The sequence below is a fragment of the Centropristis striata genome, chromosome 3, assembly GCF_030273125.1.
Source record: "Centropristis striata isolate RG_2023a ecotype Rhode Island chromosome 3, C.striata_1.0, whole genome shotgun sequence".
In the NCBI taxonomy this organism is placed as follows: Eukaryota; Metazoa; Chordata; class Actinopteri; order Perciformes; family Serranidae; genus Centropristis; species Centropristis striata.
In genome coordinates this window covers 36,720,519-36,740,051 of record NC_081519.1, presented here as the reverse complement: position 1 = coordinate 36,740,051, position 19,533 = coordinate 36,720,519, and the positions used below count along the sequence as shown (strand labels likewise).

General features: G+C 40.9%; 1 protein-coding gene across 2 annotated transcripts; it reads right to left on the bottom strand.

The window, feature by feature from the left end:
* Positions 1-611: 611 nt before the first annotated feature.
* ppp4r1l (protein phosphatase 4, regulatory subunit 1-like) lies at positions 612-18,899 on the bottom strand. Of its 2 annotated transcripts, XM_059329799.1 has the most exons (20): positions 18,782-18,899; positions 16,558-16,602; positions 15,888-16,017; positions 13,696-13,802; positions 13,354-13,496; positions 13,029-13,175; positions 11,955-12,062; positions 11,218-11,283; positions 10,783-10,941; positions 8,983-9,107; positions 7,532-8,049; positions 7,111-7,427; positions 6,799-6,888; positions 6,496-6,681; positions 5,232-5,393; positions 4,855-4,955; positions 4,529-4,649; positions 3,831-3,965; positions 3,161-3,302; positions 612-2,692 (listed from the first exon to the last, which is right to left on the bottom strand). In XM_059329799.1, exons 1-20 carry the CDS (start codon positions 18,786-18,788, stop codon positions 2,547-2,549), a joined length of 2,955 nt encoding a protein of 984 aa, XP_059185782.1. In that variant the 5' UTR covers positions 18,789-18,899; the 3' UTR covers positions 612-2,546. The 2 variants fall into 2 exon arrangements, with proteins under 2 accessions (XP_059185782.1, XP_059185781.1); XM_059329798.1 differs by lacking the exon at positions 18,782-18,899 and having other exon boundaries at positions 16,558-16,648.
* Positions 18,900-19,533: the final 634 nt, after the last annotated feature.

Here is a 19,533-nt window from a genome sequence, read left to right as displayed (position 1 = left end):
GTGTTGCTGAGGAGCAGACTTTAATGGTTTTTAACAGGATCTAGTTATCCTAAACATAAATGAAACATGAAGAAGAAAGTGATTTTGACAGAAATATCACAATCTTAGCTTTGTATACTTATTCTAAGAAACTTTCATAACCTATGATCTGTCCAAGGACTGCCAGAAAGTTCAGATGGATTCCAAAGGAAAAAAATTACATTTTTAACTTGACACTATGTCATTCTGAGTGCATCATCTGAAACAGAATTATTGATGCATTGTTTTTCACTTTAATGTTGCAGCTGGTAGAGTTGGCGCTTTATTTTCTTTATATAACCTACTATAGCTTGGGCTACCCAGCAGTAATGGCCTTTAATAATTTATTTGATTTACATTTATAATCTGATTATGCCAAATACCCTAAAAGGTATCAAATAAGGAAGTCAAGTAAAAAGTGCAATATTTCCCCCTGAGATGTAATGGAATATGAATACTCAAGTAAAAGTCCAAGTACCCAAGAAATGATACTTTAATACAGTACTTTACTAAATTAATTAGTTATATTCCACCTCTGTAGCTGAGTGAACCACAGTGGTCAACAATGCAGAAGAAAACATAATCACAACACGTTAATTTTCATCATTTTAATTACAGAATACTAAAAATAACATTACATAAAATGTCTTTTTAAAAGAAACCATTGAATATTACAAAGGTTGTAAATTTTGTAAAGTTAGGATATAAAATCTTTGAACAGTGGTGCATAATTGAAAAGAAAAATAATTTTCATAAAATGTATATATTAACTGTTCTACTACATAAAAAATGAGATGGACACAAATCGCAGACAGACGAGATGAGTGGACACCGCCATTACCGCAGTGAGCTCTCCTTTCGAAGGAAGAAAGACTTGAGATGCACAGCACACACCACAATCAGCTTAAGTTCTCAAGTTATGTCTATGTTCAAAAAAAAAAAAAAAAAAAAGGAGGGGTTACCATTTACAACAGAGGAGAACAAACGAGCTCGAGAGACTACAAAAAGTGACTTGGTGACTGCTCCCAATATTCACACACACATCTCGATGGGTAAAAACCCGACTACACTGGCCTTGGTTCCATAAACACAAACCGTTTTCCACAGGTTGAAGCTGTACAAAAGAGTTCCTCATACTTTTAATCATTCCACCAAGACAGGGAAATAATGATCTTTCAGTTTCGTCACGCAGCCATTCCTATATCCTACTGTACAACTGGTCATCAGATCCACTGAACGCTACCATGGTCACATAATTCAACATCAGGAGGTCAACCTTAAGGAAAAGACTATACACAAGAGGAGGGGGAAACATGCATAATCCAACAGTGTGCTTGCTTTCTTCCTCTTCTTTCTGAGATTTACGTCACCCTGTGTCACTTGGTCATGAGCCCTTGTTAAGATGTTTTTAGTCAACACACCAAAAAAAAGAGAACCACCCATAGAGGACATTCAGAGCCTTGTTTGAACCGCGGATGTCCCTCCACATGTACGCCACACTGGCCAGTCGTGTCCAAACAGAGGTATTTCATGTGTCTCCTGCCGTTCGGGAGACGCGTTGTGTCACATTTTTGGTAAACAGACACAAGGGGGGAGAAGAGGGGGTGAAAGGAAGGGGGAGCAATCAACAGTTTATTAAGGTGTTCTTTAAAAAAAAAAAAAAAAAGATATGGTTTTAATCAAGTTACGCTGAGTGGCAGAATCACTGTTTCTTCTGTGCAGTAGTAGTGGTTTCAGTGGCCCATGAAGACCAGGTGGAGAAATGCAGAGAGTGAAGAAGGGAGACAGACGATAACCCAGAGGACGTCTCAGAAGACAAAGGGGCGTCTGAGACAACAGAGGCATTTTTAAGAGGAAATGAGGCGAGAGACACCAGCAGAGCTACTTGGTTTTGGCTGGTCTGTTGCTCAGACTGCTGGAGTTGTCGATGCAGGAGCTGCTGCTTATCGTGAGCTAATAATGCTGTTTAGGTTCAGATGAGTCCCCCTGAGTTAGTGCACACGTCAGAGTCAGGCAGGCCTCGCCCGCTTGTTCGTTAAGAAATCCACAAAAAGAAGCATTAAGAAAAAAAAAAAAAAAATCAATTGAGCAATTTTATATCAAGCTTACAATTAGCTTTGGAGAGAAAGAGCCCGTCGTAGTTTTACAAGTCTGTGATTGGGGGAAGGACTGAGTCGATGTTAGTGTGGAGGAGGGCGGGAAAAGTTCAGCTAACCTCTGAGTCCTGCTCATCTTCTGAAAACTCTGAGAAGTTTGCATCTTTGTGTTGTGAATGCAAATGTGCGCTATGTAGTGCCCAACCAGAGACTGTAGTTTGAGCATGCTCATACTTTTTTTCATATTTGTATTCATCTGATCATCTGACACGATTCCCAAGTGGTCGTTGGTGCAGGTCTGCCCAGCAGGCGAATGGTCGGTTTGGGGATCTGGTCAGGTGCTGGTGTTGCAGGTTACGCCGACTGTGCGTCAGTCAGACAGACAGGTAGGTAGACAGGCAGGTGGGCTGTAATGGGGCTCAGGAGCAGAGGCTAAATCAAGGGAGCCGTGTCCATCAGGCCTTTGTTGGGGTCCAGGCTGGCGAAGAACCGCACGTCCCGGTCCTTGTCGGACTGCAGAGCCATCACGGTCTCCTCCAGCTCGTCAGAGAACGCACAGCCGGGCTCCTTGAAGTAAGCTGTACAAAAACACAAGACTCAGTCAGATCAAGTAAAAACCTGCCTCTGAGCAAATCCCAGGAAAAGACCAAAACTGAATTGTTTATACTGCCCTACAAAGCAAAAAGGCAGTAACTGCATTTTTGGTAAAAAAAAATGAGTTATCATTTTCATGACTTTCAAGGCATCCTTTGTTATGTGACAAAACATCTTATCTCAAATGTGTGTCGTTTTGGAGAAAAATGGTAGTCGTTTGTACAGTAACTAAACGGCTGAATTACAGGATAACTTTAAAGTCATTTTTCTCAGTTCTACACTCTGCGTAGTTAATGCCTTTTTGCTTTGTAGGGCAGCATACCTAATAGTGTTGTTCTTTAAAGCCCGATACAAATATTCATAGGGCTGTATCAAATTTCAAAGCTTCTATTGAGGTTTTGGAATGAAGCTTCAAATGTCTGTCATCATATTTTAATACGTTATGCATTTACCTTTCTCCATGACACTCTGTCGTAGAGCCTTGGCTACCAGTACGCGGACATTGGCCACTGGGTCTGAGGAGAGGCTGAGCAGGCTGGGCAAGAGGTGCTGGCCGAACTGCTCCATGGGCATGCAGTCCTCCTCCACTATGGCCTGCAGAAACAAGACAGACGCATAACTAACAACAGAATTAGAATGCAGACATACACAGTCCAACAGATGGGCTGGAAGTAAAGAGAGCAGGCCAAACACCAGAAGAACGGAGTCAAGAGGCTCTAGGTTAGGAAACACCTCAGAGTTCACAGACACAACAGATCAAAAACAGTCTAATTAGACAGAGATATTGACATAAGGTCTTATATCTCTGACGTAAGGAATATCACCATAATATAAAGCTGGAGTTCTTTTCTGATATCAGGTTGTGTAACGTTAATATTCACTTATAAAAACAACATATGTTTACCTTTATTAAGTTTTAAATCAAGAGGGAGAAAAGTAAGTTTTAATTAGAAACTCAAAAGGAAATTGAACTTATTCCAAGAACCATAATAGGCATTTAAACTTGCTCTGCCCTGAAACTACATGGCTATATTTATGGAGCAAACAAACAGGTAAAGAGACAGCGAAGAAGCTGCTGTTTTACCATTTGATACAGAGTACTGCGATATTAAAGCTACAGACCTGGCAGATGAAGGCAAAGGCCTGCCGCCCCACCCACTTGGGACAGTGGCAGAACCTGACGGTGAGCTCGTTGATGAAGTTCAGGCCCAGATCATCGGCTCCACATGCATACAGCTTCTGTAGGATCTCTACAACCTGAGAACACAAGAGGTCATAGAACTGTAGTTAATATTGACAAAAAAAAGCATGTAAATCTCTGTTTGACAATTAAGTTCAGAGGCAGACACTGACCCAATAAAAAATATGATGCATACCATACCTTGCAAGGAAAATGCAACAAAAATCCACTTTTAAAGTTACTTTGATGTGTGCAGTAACTTCCTGGAGTCTTGTCATATAACTTGTGGACTGGGGAGTTTTTCTTGGCAAGAAAAGGCACAAGCGGATTTCCAAATATCCTGAACTACTACTCTAACAAATATGAACTTAGCAGGTGTTCAAGAACCCTCTAAGTGTCGATGTAACTAGTCTGCAGCCTCATTGCGGCCAAGGTAAGACGATCAAACACGACCATCTGTCGTTGCATTACTTTATAACAAGCCCACAACACGTACTGAACATTTATCAGTGTGACTCATTTCCTGTTTGTGACCAAACCATCTGTCACAAGTTGCGAACACGTTTTTCTCAACAGATGTTCCCTCCACCAACAAAAAAAAAAAAAAAACAACACTCAAAATTTAATATTGCAGACTTACCAGTTTGTATGAGATCCACCTGACCTCTGAGACTTTGTCAGAGCAGAGTGTGAGCGCTATCTGTCGGAGGTAGTCATACACGTCGTTGTGGCTGTACAACTCTATGATCAAGATCAACTGCCTGCAGGGGGACAACGAGAGAGAGGGAGAGTCAGGCAAACATGCACACTTTAAATAGTTTGGGTGATACAGACAGTAAACTCACTGCACAATATAATCTAACTCATATACAGTCTTGAAGGAGCAGAATCCAGCCATGCCATAGAAAATCAGCCAGTTCAAATCTAAATGTAATTATTTCCAGATTGGAGGAATAAGAGACGTACTCTGCCAGCTCATATCTGAATCTCCAGTTGCGACTATTGTCCGTCACCATGAACTCTTGCAGCTGGTACAGATACTCTCTCCTCTTGTCTGCGTGCAGCAGCTGCAACAAGAATACACACATAAATGAGAGTTAGTTATCTAGCACAGCCTGGAAATAAAATCAATCCATCTGTGGAGACCAAAACTGCTGCAAAACAGTGCACTTAAATCTTACGACAGCTGTGAATTAAACTTTATTATTATCACAGCAACAGTACGTGTTCTAAACTGAAACTTGCCTCTTCCTCTAATGCTCAAGCAGTGTGTAACAAGATCAAACTAATTTACTTCCTCACCATACTTGCACATTCAGCAGCAAATAAATCTATAGTCTCACCTTGAGGAAGTCGTAGAGGTGCTTGAGCACGCCAATGCGGACCTCGTCCAGGTCTTTGAGGAAACCGTTGAAGATGGGCACCAAATCAGCTGCTGTCAGCTGGTCTCCCAGGATGACTGCCAGCTCGTGGATGGAGAAAGCCAGCGTACGCCGCACCTTCCACTGAGAAGTGGGAGGGGGAGAAATACACACAGGGATTAAAAGACCAGCCATGAATAAAAAAAAAAAGTCTTGGTAAAAAACTTTTTAGGGTCCTTGTTAAACAGGAAAACAAACACTTATATTTTCTGATAACGCAGGGAAATTGTAAACTCAAAAATGATACAGAGAAACCATTTATCTGAACCCCTCTATGGACACAATGCCGGTTTTCATGCCAACAGTCACACTGCCAACAGTGACGTTCACTGCTGTGATGAAGTAATGAGCAACAGTGTGACTGAGAGCAGTCTCTGCTGATGAAAAGCGAAGAAACGCTTCCCCTTGTACAGTTCCCGTTCTTACTCACGTCTTTAAGCAATGCGTTTGTACAACAAGTGCCGTTACTCATGTCATGCAGAGGACATCACTAAAAAAAGAATCATGCACGTAAACAGTTGCTGTTATCACTGATCTACAAGCTGTTGAGACTTCCTCGCTGAGCGCAACCAATGTACTCAAATAAGATATTAATTTCCTCAAAAAGTACAATCAACTGCTGTTAGGTGTATTTATTATCTTATCTTCTTCATTTAGTTTTCTTGTGTAAAAAGCATTTATTGAATAATATGGCGTTTAGCTTTGGCAACCATGTAACTTTAAAATCCATGGCAATTAAGTTTATTTGAATTAAGAGTAATTCGATAAAGTGATAACAAAGAGCAACTTTGTCGCAGATTAAATTTTCTGAAACCCTAAACAATTAAATTCAAGAGGAGGTAAAAAATAACAGTGTTCCTACACCTTTTCCAAAATCAAATTCAAGCACTTTTCAAACATTTCTGAGCTTTTCCACCACCTTAACGCTCTGGTAAATTACCATAAATGTATTACATGATGATTATTTCACTACCTCATTACATTAAAGTAGATGTTTTTGTGATATAAAAACAACAACCATTCAAAAGTGATATACTTTATACTAAGGAATTAAAATGTTTCTAATAAAAATGTTAACTCCTAAAATACACAATAGTAAGATCACCTCAGGACAATATATTTTAAATTGAACCGTTACATAAGAGTGTGGCTATATTTGTGTGTGTACATTTGTTTATGTGGTTACCTGCACATCAGTAGCGAGGGTTTCATACGTGTCCTTGAGGCAGTGCCAGTTCTGTCGCCCCAGAGTGAGCGCGACGCCCGGCAGGCTGAAGGCACAGTGTTTGGCGATCTCTGTATCCACCGTCTGGGCCCGGGCCGGGTCCGTCATAGAGAGGTACTGATCCAACAGCTGCTGGGGGATCACATTCTGGAAGACGATTGCACAGGGAGAACCTATTTAATATTCCATGGCTTCGCTAATCAATACCAACCGTGGGGTTCTGATCAATATTGCCGGGATTTATGACAGAAGAGACTGACTGACCTGGATCTTGGGCTTATCCTCAAACACTGGGCTGTGAGCAGGGTCTTCCTTTTCCTCCTCCTCCTCCACACTCTCAATTAGTTCAGACCCCTGAGGAAAATACACATACAAAACACATTGGGGAACAATCACAAAGTTTTCAGCGTTTTAGGGCACAAAAGGCACCGATCGAGTACATTTCATCAGTCTAGTGTCGTGGTGGAGCAATCAACCAGAGAAATCTGATTACAGATTTGCGAAACACCTTGCATCAAGTTCAAATCCAGCCTAATTCCAGTATATGTGGTTACTGCAATCTGAATAGTCTCGTACCAGAATAGGAGAGTCAGGAGGAGACTCTTCCTGGTCCTCCAAGGGCTCCGTCTGTGTTTCTTCGTCCCCTTGCTCCTGGACAGGGCTCGACTCCGAGGCTGTAGAAGTTTCCATCATTTGCTCCTCTTCTGTGGGACTCTCTTCACTCTCTTCAGACTGAACCTCCACAGATTTGCTCTCCACTGACGGGCTCTCGCTCTCCTCCTCAGGCTGCTCTTCTGGCTCAGGTTCAGTGAGGCCATCGTCTGTCGGAGCCTCATCTCCCGGGCTGTCGAGCTGTGCCGCCTTCAGAGCCGCTGACAAGACCTGGACTTGAGCTGCAAAAAACCCCAAAACGAAAACATGCACAACTCAATCTACATGCCGATAATTTGGTAAAAGTTTACAGCTAATCATGTGTGTTCTGGCTGTTTCTACACACCTTGAACATCAGGGTCATCCATGTGTGGCTGCAAACAGTCCAAGACCTTCTGGATCTGGTCGCTGGTGGCTTTTCCAGGGTTGGGCTTGGAATCAGGACAATCAGGTCCCTCTTCCTTCTCGTCCTCTTTCTGTTCCTCCTGCTCTCTCTCTTCCTCTGATTTTGGACAATTTAGCATCTCCAGTTCCCCGCTGATGTCTGGTAAAGGAGATCTCCAATAGTTGAAAGAATTAAAGTTCTCGTCTGTCTGCTCCGTTTCTTTTGTGTTCTTAGCGTTGTTTGTAGTCGTGGGGCTGGCGTTGCTGTTTGAGACTGTGTGGGAGAAGCCGCCACGCATTTCTCTGGGGACAGAAGTGTGGCTGTCCTCAAAGTTGTGCATTTCCTCGCTGTCAGCCGTCGACACGTGCTCCGGGGACGGTGTGGCGCGGCCGTCCTGGTTGGGAGGTGTGTGAGCAACGGTTCTTTCTGTGTGGCAGCCGCTAATGCTGGAGCAATTCAAAGAGTTCAGGGAGCAGTCGCTGAAATGAGAGTAACAAATGTATCAATACTGAAGTAAACAGTTATATTTAATAAGGAAAAGAAAGGAGAGGATTTTCTTTATCTGGTCATTAGGCTCTACAATTGGGTGATTGGTTGAGTCATTTTATTGTTATTCAGTGAGATAACCAGGTAGCACGAAGAGGCCAGCTTCGGCAGAGGGAAAAACACTGTGTAAAGCCAGCAGCATATTTTCACATCTACCTCTGTGAATTAAAGGTTAATTTCAATCAAACAGATTGTTGCAACAGTGCAAAGACTGATTAAATGAGATTAATTATGTTTCTGTTGGCTTAACAATGCAATTAAGCAAGTCTTACATACGTGAAAGAGAGACAATAGTTTAATAGAGTTTAAAAAAGAAAAATGTAGCAGAAATATTTTCCTTTCTCGTTTTTTGTTGTAGGCCTGAGGGCAGCCACTTAGAAGATGTTAACATACTGTAAATATTATTCACTACCCAAAGCCAAAAGTTAAATAATTCCACCTGTATCTGAGCTTAACCATTGTTGAGTTTTGAATAGAAACAACCATTAAACCCTCGTTCAGACTTGGTCAACAGTATGAATTTAAGCACTTAAGAGTAAATTTCAAACTCTACAAAGGTAAACTAGGCAAAAGGATTAATCTGTTTCAACTTGAGTGCCTTTCATTTTTCCGTTTCTGCAAACAAACTTTCAAACAAGAAAAAAAACTGGTCTGACCAGATCACACCCAGAGAATTATGGCTATGATTCATCAAACTAATGATGCAACACTTTAAACTGTGTCTGTACACAACACAAACTCAGATTTGTGAGGTGCCACAGCATATTGTTATAATTACTTCCTAAGCATACATAAATCAGTTCACTAAATGAAATAACAAGATGTCATTCATTTAAAAGTCAGTGGTGAAGGCCAGGTGGTCTTACCTGTCCAATGTACACCTCGGGACCTCTAGTAGGGTGCCGTCCTCTCTGAAGTGAAGGCCTGTGCTGGAGGGATTGGCAAAGGTGGAGATAAAACGTCCCAGAGACTGGAAGGCAGCCTGTCGCACCTGAAAGTGGAGCAGAGGGGAATCTGTCAGCTTCATCATCACAAAGATTTCTCATAACTCCAAAGCCAATCGTCTGCATTTGCTCAGATTCTTAACTAATTCATGAACAGGATTATTTGCATGGAGTAGCATTTTAAGAGCTGAATATGGTCCAAAATAGTACATAGACATGGTCAGTGAAATCACATGCAGTTCTGTTTATAGCACACAGAGCGCCTGCATACACAGACAAGTTCACACATGTTCATCGTCTGGTTCAAGTGTCTGTGGTTATAAATTTTGGGCTCCGTGCCATGTCGATCCACACAAATGCAGAAAGAAAAGATTGGGCTTTAGTCTGCACATCCCTTGAGACCAAAACACTGACATCCTCCAAGCTTTAAGCTCCACTGATAATACCTTTATAGCACCAAATATCAAAGTGCCAGTGAAGTGGTGTAACATTTCCAGAGATTCTCCATTTCTTTTCCGATGCACCCAGAAAGATTTTTTCTCTCTGTATGAAGTCACCTTTTTAAGATTTGCCACTATCTTATTTTAACATTTTACTGAGCAGTATGAAAATAGGAACAAGACAATGCTCATGGCGAGAGAAAAAATACTTCCAGATTCTAGATCGAAGCTAGCCTGGTATATCCATACTGCCTTGCGCGCTTGATTTCATTTCGAACTTCGAGACAGTCTGGTGTCCACGGCAGATTCTTAGCCCTGTTTTAGGGATCCAATCACAGAACGGGGAGGGACGGCCAGACGATGATGCGTACTATTGGACAGACGGAAGCTTGTAGTTTGCTTACGGATCCAACATGGCTGCAGCAGACGCCAAGCTCTCTTTTGATCTAGCTGTAGACAGTGTTCTAGATAGCTTAGAGTGAAAGTTTATTTTAAAAGAAGAACAACGTTTGACTTTACACTCCTGTGTCACCATGAAAAAAGATGTTTTTGCCTTGCTTCCGACAGGATTTGGCCAAAGCCTAATCTACCAACTAGCCCCGCTACCGCTCACTGCTGTAACGCTCGCATGCGAGCCGGGGGACAGCGGAGCCGCTGAGAGACCCGCAGCAGCTTGTTTATTGCCCATAAAATCAGTGGATGCGTGTGGCTGAATGACATGAGGGGGAATAAGGCGTAAAAATAAAGAATCTTGCAGAAAGCGAGAACTGGAGAAGCAAAGCAACCCGCTCCCTCCAACACTCTCTCACACACACACACAAACAGAAACACATCAACACACCCGGTAGATTGTGAGCTGAAACTATAGAGCAGCCAGAGCCAGAACATGCTGCAGAAAAACGTTGCAGAAGCAGAATTGAGCATTTTAGTCCCAAAGTAGAGATGGGCTATTCTGGCTATGTAAACATCAGTCGTCTTCTTGCTCGATGCTTCCTCTAATTTCTGTCACTCTACATACGTCATCTGGTATAATTGATACGATTGGCTAAGAGCTACGTACAGACGCTTATGATAGACATTTGTAGCGCCCAATAAACGGCTCTGGACGATCGTAAACAATGCCTTGAAAACGAAATAATATGACGTAGTCTGGCGTTAGCCAGGCTAGATCTAAGCAGCAACTGCCCCTTTTTTGTCATCATTGAGAGGAAGTTACACACAAAAGTGCTTGCAATTTTATGCAATCTTATATTTCCCCGTGTGTGTTGTGTGTGTGCCTTACCCAACGAGACTGGTCACTGATGAGGCTGATGAACAGGGGGGACAATTTTGCACGTCGCACCTCTGGAGAGGTAGAATTGGAGACCATCATGAAGCACTCTGCACAGGCTTTCCTGATGCCCCACAGACTGTCTGAGCACAGATCGAAGAACTTGGGCATCTAAAAACACATCAAAGAGAGAAAAAAAGAAGTCAGTATGGCATTAAACTAAGAGTAAGTGTTTAAACTTTGTACTCTTGCAGTTCATAAATCCCTTCAAAGAAACTATTTAACTGCAATGCACTCAAACGCAGCTAACTTGATGTACTGCGCTAAAACGTCCCTCAGGAAATTGTTGAAGCAGAGCGATACACAGTATAGCTTTCATATGACATTATAAATATTTAAATGGAGCTGTGGTTTCAGTCTAATAAAAGAAGTCTTAGAGCTTCTCACCAGTAGTTTTTCTGTGGCCTCCTGACCAACAATAGAACAAAACTCTCCAAAATTGGCTGCACAGACCTGTAATACATAAGACAATCATAATAATGAACAACAAAGCAATTAAAATAGTATGTTAAAACCATCAACAACAAACAAACTCCACAAGTAGTTATATATTTACAAAAGAGGCAAATAGTAGCTCAATCATTAGGTATTCATGAATGATTTTTCTTTTGTCTTTGCTGCTTTGTGTATTTGTTTTTGTGGGGCGTCTTGAGAGTGGTTTGCATTAAGTATTTACATGACTAAGTGAATTTAATTTCCATATAAAAACAATTGTTCCACACATTCTGGTAGTTGGAGTTTCCTCAGAAAAGTTTCAATAAACAACTAACAGAGATGTTTATTTTGGGCTAAAGCAGCAAAAAGAATCATCATATTTAAAATGTTTGACCACCTTTGCAGCTCCTAAATTCCCTTCCCCAGCTGGCACCAGTTACGTCACAGAATTAACATTCCTCACAGAAAACAACAGCACAGTGTAGCGAAGGTGATGCACAAAACAGAATTAAGGCTGACTAACAGTGTTATTGAATTTATCCTGACACAATTACAAAAAAACTGCTGTGACTGCAGTCTGTAACAAATTACCTTGTGGGTAAAAACATAATAAGTAAAGTCAGACTGTTAAAAGGCATCAAGACCTCTGAGGTGCAGGTGAAAGGCAGAGGTGGTTTGGAGGTTTTTACCTTGCGGACTTGAAAGAGTCTGGCATCACTGCACAGGTCACAGAAGCGCGGCAGCAATAGATGCTCCACTGTGTCTTTGCTCAACATGGTGACAACTTTGCACATGATCTGTAAGAGGAGACGTATGGAGAGCATTTAGTGCCATCACAACTCAGACTGTGCTTCAATTACCGAACTATTCCACACTGATGGACGAGAACTAGCTGCAGATTTTGACTGAAAGCTTTACGGAAAGCTAAAAAAAATGTGCCACTGACGGAAATAATCAGGGCACTAAGAGCAGCTAGGGGAAGAGGAAGCTTTTGTGTATGAGAGCGAATTTGAGTAGTTGTTGCAGGAGGGTGATCCTGATTTTAGATCTAGGTCAAATGGAAAACACAATTTTTTTGTTTTTTTAATGGGCATAAAAGTGATTAAGTCCAGCCAAGAAGGTGCTAATATCCATTTCCTCAAGAAAAAGAAAGCATTTTTGATTTTCCATTTTCAAAAGTTTATATAAAAAGGATGCATTAATAATGATTTCTATATTATTGAGTTTTTGTCATGGCACTTTAATATCTCACATATATATGTATATTTCACATATCTCTTTATGATGACCCTGATGAAGCCCACAAGCCAAAATGTGTTCCTCTTTCAACAAAAATGTTCTATATTATAAACGTATATATATTTGAATATATGAATGAAATCACATTCAACTTTGAGACTTAAAAGTATGCAAATTCAATGTTTGAATGCATTAACTCAAGAAATGCCTTTTTTTAAACTGAAGGTTTGCTAATGCATGACAAATTAGTTTATATAACTCCAAAGCAATCTCTGCTGGCATCCATCATGTTGCATCAGAAAAGAGGCCCTTTTTTATTTTAGACTGGGGACTGGATCAGATAAAAGGCATTGACTGATCACAGTAGAGTAACAAAAGAAATCCACTGTGCCTCTCTGCAGTTTGTCGAGTACCATGGGGGTTTTCAGCTAAACTTAATTCAGGCCCACTTCCCTGATAATAAATCTCAGACCGGTTTTTTAAATGAAATCTCTTGCTTCAAAAATGTAAGAAGGGTTTCTTACTGCGACTGCCTCGATTTTGTAGTCATCGTCACTGCTGGGTTCTGTGAGGTCGAGCAGAACTGGACAAACTTTGGTCTCCATATCAGCTTTAGAGATGAGTCCCTGCTCCAACAGAACGAGCAGCGCTGCCTGGCTGGTCTTCCGCACCTGGAAAAGATGGAAGCAAGTTAAAAAACAGTTTTAAACTCTTTATGTGGGTGAATCAGACCATATAACTTTTCCCCCACATGTCTTATTTCCTAAAAACTGAGGAAAAGGAGTTAACAGAAAATGTCAGGTTGTGATTGTTTCTTACATTGTAAAAAGTGGTAAATTTGAAACCTACCTGGTTGTTTGGATCAGTGAGATATCTGACAACAATGGGCACCAAATATCTTGAGAACGCTGCTGGGAAGTTAGGCCGACTCTCATGTAAGAACATGGCAATGTTGGGGACCTGCTCCATCAGTTCAGCTCGGACTGTGGGCTCTGAGTATACACATTAAAGTATAAGCATCAAGTTCAAATATTAAATGTGAGCATTACATTTAAACAAGAGCTTTGCACTTGTTGAAATGCACCTTTTTCAATTGCATTAATAAAAAGGGATTCAAAATAGAGGAAGAAACCATATTCAAATTTTCTGGAGATATGACAACTAGATTGATGAAAAGGAAAATTCATCTACCTCCATCTTCTGACATTCTGGCAACTGTCTCCATGACACTGATAAAGTCATTTTCATTGTCACTGAACTCTCGAAGCACATCAAGCAGGCCGCGAGCCACGATCTGCCTAGAAAGCAACAGGAGCGTCAAGTTAGTAAACTGCCTGCCAATACCTACAGGTGCTGAATGCATACAGCGTGACACGCAGCACTGACAGAGCTGTCAAGTGCATTACACACACACTCACACATGTACTTGGATATGACAGCGGGGGCTTGAACCCTGCAAAGCCGAGCATGAAAAGCATGAAGACAGGAACTAAACATGTTTGTGTGGGGACAAGGGGGCAGTGTTAAATGTTTGCAGAGGACTTTAAATACACTGAGGCCATCTGGCAGGTTTTTACCGTTCACTACGCAGAATGTTCCACATCAAAAGACACATTAGAAATCTCTACAAAATACATGAATAAACCAAAATTTGTCATAATTCATGACTGTAAACCTACAATAAACTAGTATGAGTATTATCAACCTATTGCCATATACAGACGAGCACTCCTGAATTAAACATATATGTGATTCATAAATACACAGGAATGCAGACACCCGTCCAGTTGACTGTGACATAACACATCTGGGGACGACATGACGGATAAGTAAATCTCACATTTAAATTTCCAGATGTGGAGTTTGTTATAATGTAGCCACTATTCAATACAATGTAGACAATAAATAAGAAAATGAGCATCAAATTACAACAACACATTGTTGTTCAACATTATGCCATTGCATTGCATTGGCGGCTGTGGCTCAGTTGGTAGAACAGTCGCCTACTGATCGGAATGACGATGGTGACACTGTTGTAGGATAGCCTCGGCCACCAGCATGAATGTGTGCGTGAACGGATGAACGAATTAGCGCAGTCTGTAGTGTAAAGTGCTTTGGATGAAAGCACTATATAAGTGCAGTCCATTTACCATTTGCCTATTTGAACCATTAAACCTTTCAGTAATGACTTACTTTCGGTGAACATTAAATGAACAAATTAAAAATCGAATTATCTTATTAATAATAATAATTCATTTGGTGGAAAAGCTAAGCTAGGGTTAAAAAGATTCCTAGTAGAGTTTATAAAATAAGATGAAATAATTGTATTTGAATATCTGGCATCATCTTCTCATCCCTTTTTCTACAAGAAATGACACTGGCCAGATGTTTTCTCAATACTAGTTTGTAATAGTTCCACAAGGTTGCAGATGTTACCTTGTTTCTAAGGCCCACTATCAACGCAAATTGTTAACATGCCAACAGCACTGCAGATACATTTTAAGTCATGGTTTATACATCAAACAGTTTTCTTGTTTTCCTGAAGCTTGGTAACCACACCAAAATACCAAAAGAAAAAGTGTATTTATCTTAAAAAAGAAAAAGGACGCATTGCAAATGTATAGATAAATGGACAGTGGACCCAGCCAGTCAGAAAGTATGATTCTGAAACTGTACATTTGTGACTTCTACAATCTAAGCTTTCCAGAGATCCCATAAGTTAGAGAGCCATAAGTTTTGCATTGTTATATCACTAAAAGCAAGCACCGAACAGTGAAGAATGAGAATGAAAAGTTCGAAGCAAAGTCTTAGGCCTAGTCCACATGCAGAGGCATTTTAGCGTTTTCAGTCCTCCATTCTAAAAAACAACCTCGAAAAATCCATGTCCTCAAAAGCAAGAGCAAAAAACTCTGTCCAAAGGAAAGTACGCAAACATGCGCAACTGAAGCGATGTCGAGAGTGTACCAGACCGCCAGGTATTTTATTAGCTAGAGGGTTTGTGTCGCACAGGTGTTGAAATATGAAGCAGTGACCTTCATAGCACATTCGGACGCCTCTACTGCTCAGTCTAGTGGAAGAGTAACTGTACATTCACATGTAAATATGTAAAAAGTCAGCAGGGTATGAACCAACACTATTTCAGCCACGTCTGCCATTACACAACATGTCATTTGTGACCCCTCACAGAGGAGATTATGGACAAGGCCTTAGCAGGTGCAAAAATGTATGTTTTCTGTTTTAAATTGAAAATCATGATGTGTTTACATTGTGCTATATAGTTTGACAATGCAACCTTACAATCCAAAACAAATCATGAACATCACATTGTCTGTCAGGTGTGTAGTATTTTTTTGTGTGTTGAGATACCACGGGGCTCCGCTTACCTGTTGAAGACATTCTCACTGAAGGCATATTTCTCTAGCCTCCCGAGAGGAGTGAGGTTGTCTTGTCCGGCATCGAGGAAGGCTGTGATGCGGATGCCGTCGCACTCTGAACCATAGTCATCAAATCCAACTGTGGGACGGAAAGAAAGAACATTTTATAGCCACACAAACTGGAACAGACATCCCTGAAGCACACAGCTGATGCCTACAAAAACAAAACATTTGAATGAGGGCTGACAGATGCACCACAGTAGTCACAGTGCCATGGTAAAGAAGAGTCAGGCTTAATATCAGGAATGAAGAACCTCCAATGTGTGAATAAAGTAAAAAAAAAAACGTGGGTCTAACTTATTATTTAATTTAGTGTTCCAACCATAAATACACACTGGCTGTGCAGCTGGATCCAAATGCCGTTTCATCGCCCTCGCTAATGCAGACAACAGGGAATGTCGGCCTGTACGACAGCTAATAATAGCATGGCATAAAACCTTGAAATACTGTTGACAGCTTTATATTTCACTAGGGTGAATGGGGATGCCCAGAAAGATGACACTTCCAACAGGCTGCTGAAGGGAGGGAAAACAAAGCCCTCCATACGTACACAAAATTATTAAATCAATCCAGGTATTGTTTAATGTGTATAAACAAATTTAAATAACGCAATACTTACAATCATCCAGATCGTCGTGGCCATCTTCAAAGTATAAAGATAGACCTGCGAGGAAAAGGCAATTAGAGGGGGGATCCATGGCAGCAAACATGTCATCAACATACCATCACTCTACACACCACTCCTTCTACAAAATGAAAGGAGCTCTGAGTTTGGCAGGTTTACAGGCTGACAATTACTAAGAAGGGACAAAGTCTCCTTCAGTAAGATTGACAATAAATCACCGTGGTCTCGCTGATTAATCACTCTGCAAAACTGAAACTATGACAACATCGGTGTAGTGCCATGGAAGAGGTCGACATAAAAGTCAGTAAATATCAAAAAAGGTTATGTTTATCCTGGATGCCACACATTTGTATTTGTTGATCTTTTGAAAACATGCAGTTCCTTTAGTCAATAAATAAGGAATTATATAAGAGCTTAATTTGCACAAAATTAATGTGTTGGAATGATTATATTGTCACTGGTCATTTCAGAGTATGTAAAGCATGAAAATCCTTCTATCAGGAGTGACTTGGTGTGCAGTACGATTTGTTTCTTTGATATTTCTTTGATCCAGCACCCATCCTATTGAGCATGGGGTATGCATGTCTTCATCGTTACTTTTTTTACCTTTTATTTCCTTCATGCAAATATTCGTCTGAGGAGAATGTAGTTTAGGCGAAACATTGCAAATGAAAAAAACTTAAGGAAGCTCTGATTGTGCATGTACTTTTCTGTGCATCATCCCTTTGCTTTTTGCAGACATGAGGCACTTTACCAACCACCTGACTTCATTTTCTCAGGTGCAACTTTTGTATTTAATTTTTCTACCAATTTCCTTGTCTCAGTCAGTACCCTTTATAGTTGCCATATACTATACATTTTATGTATATGGTATTGATATATTTAATATGATATTAATATTTCAGTTGCTTATCTACTATGCATCAATCCTTGCATTTCTGCTGCTATGACTTTTCCCCTTCCATGAGATCAAGTTGGTCTTGACTTAACTGCAATCCTTTAAAGCAAATCACAAAAAACACTTCTACCATTTAGACAATTATATTGCTTTGCATTTTTGTGGCTAAAAAATACAAAACCTGTTTGTTTTTCCACTAAAATGTAGTCCAGTGCAATGAGTCTCCAGAATCCCACATCAAGTGTGATATGGTGTGGTCGTTTAAAATTCTTTAAATGCATGTTGGGGACCTGCTGGGTCAAATCTAAAACACATCAACTAGTTGGTTAGGTAACTCAGGACATATTTGTTATTCTGCCAAAGCTACAAACAGATTTCTCCTAAAACAATTTCTAATTTAGATAGTTTAAATTTAAAATGATGCTTCCAGTTTGACTTCCCATTATCTCGCAGTCCAATGTGAGCAACACAAACACAAACTTGACAGATATATTTAGAGGGATGCATTAACAGATATTTTATGTGATAACGCAACAACAGCAGAAGATTACTTTCTTTACCGATTTGTTCTTAATACTATACAGGCCTGATTATCGCACAATAAGTAGTGTAATCAATAGAAGAGCCCAGAAAGAAGTCCCAGAAGGAGACGCATGTGCTGGGACGGCTAATGCCAGTGTTTACAGCTGGGCATGCAGGGGAATGTGCTCCAAATATAAAAGCAACTGCTATCATAAAAAGACTCATCAAAACGCGGTGTTTTAAGTGTGTAGGGTGAATATGGTTGCGACTGGTTCAACAACACCCCCGAAAACATGTTGGCAATGAACAACGTCTCCCCTTTGTTATGGTATAAAGGAGGATTTGGTCAGCTTATGGCTGAAAATGACTTTAGCAACTCGGCTAACGGTAGCTAGGTCAGCTCGCTAGCCTTTGCTATGACAACAGTTCGATAATTAACACGGCTGAAAGCATGCTGTGCAGTCCGACTACAAACGAGAGTGGTTCTTAAAAAAATAATACACCCATGATGCGTAGCTATAGGTTTAAATGTAGCCTCAAAGTCTCACATTTCGATACCCATGAGTGGTTCTCGTTAGCTTGCTGGCTAGCGGTGCTAAGTTTGCTAACAAGGCTCGTCCAGCCCTTTCGCTTCACTTGGCTCGCCTTAGCTAGCACTTTGGCCGTGAATAACACAAATGCAGTAAAGCTAGGGCCGCTGTTTTAAATGTGTAGACTCCGCAGACCACAATCCAGCTTCACAAGTCCCAACACAGCGTCAAAGTATTAGAGAAAACACTATTTGAAAAGTGCCATTACCTGCCATCTTGAGTGTCGGCTCGGCTCTGCGGGCTGCCGTCCCGTGTGGGCTGTCACCACCCACAGCTGTCACTCAAACGGGCCAGAAAACTACTTCCTGAAGCTACTTCCTGACGCTGGGATCCACCGGTTTCTATGGTTTCTACTACCTTTTATTTGTTCAAACAACGAAAACTCTGCTGGGGCACCAACTCGGCATATCTGGGCATAAATACAGCCGGTGGGCTTTGTGTGTCTCTTTTTTTCTCTTTTTTTTTCAATGCTTTATTGAAAATTACAAAAATAAATATTTCTGGCTGAGGCCGGCTCTACACAGGGGCAAGAGGGGGCCGAGCCAAATCAAAATTTTAGAAGTTGAGAAAGCACATTTTAATATACTCACAAAATTAATATACATTACAATCTGACAAAATTATCCGCAGTAGCAGAAAAATCTGCCGAAAAAGGGACACACGATACACGATTGTTGGTTGAAATCTGTATGAGGGATGTTTTATTTTATTCATTTATTTTATTTTTCAGTCCCCCCCCCCCCAAGGATTGCCACCTTATTGTGGTCAGGGGTTTGCGTGCCTCAGTGACCTTAAGAGCTAGACCAGCAGGAGCTTAGTCTTCAGGAGGGACACCTGGACAGGTCTGAAGGTAGAGGCCTGACAAAGTGCAATCCACTTCTCCAGGTTGGGGTTGGACACATAGACCAATGAAGAAAGCGTATTTACTATAAGCACAGAAAAATAACATGATGCCCCCTT

What these genes read in the sequence shown, in the direction of transcription:
- ppp4r1l (XM_059329798.1), bottom strand. Translation starts at nt 16,648, where the DNA reads ATGTTTGCTGCCATGGATCCCCCCTCTAATTGCCTTTTCCTCGCAGGT. An exon ending in CCGAGGTGTACATTGGACAG is followed by an intron (nt 8,050 to 8,982) that starts GTAAGACCACCT and finishes CTCTCATTTCAG; the next exon opens with CGACTGCTCCCTGAACTCTT. An exon ending in TTCAGATATGAGCTGGCAGA is followed by an intron (nt 4,650 to 4,854) that starts GTACGTCTCTTA and finishes GTCCCCCTGCAG; the next exon opens with GCAGTTGATCTTGATCATAG.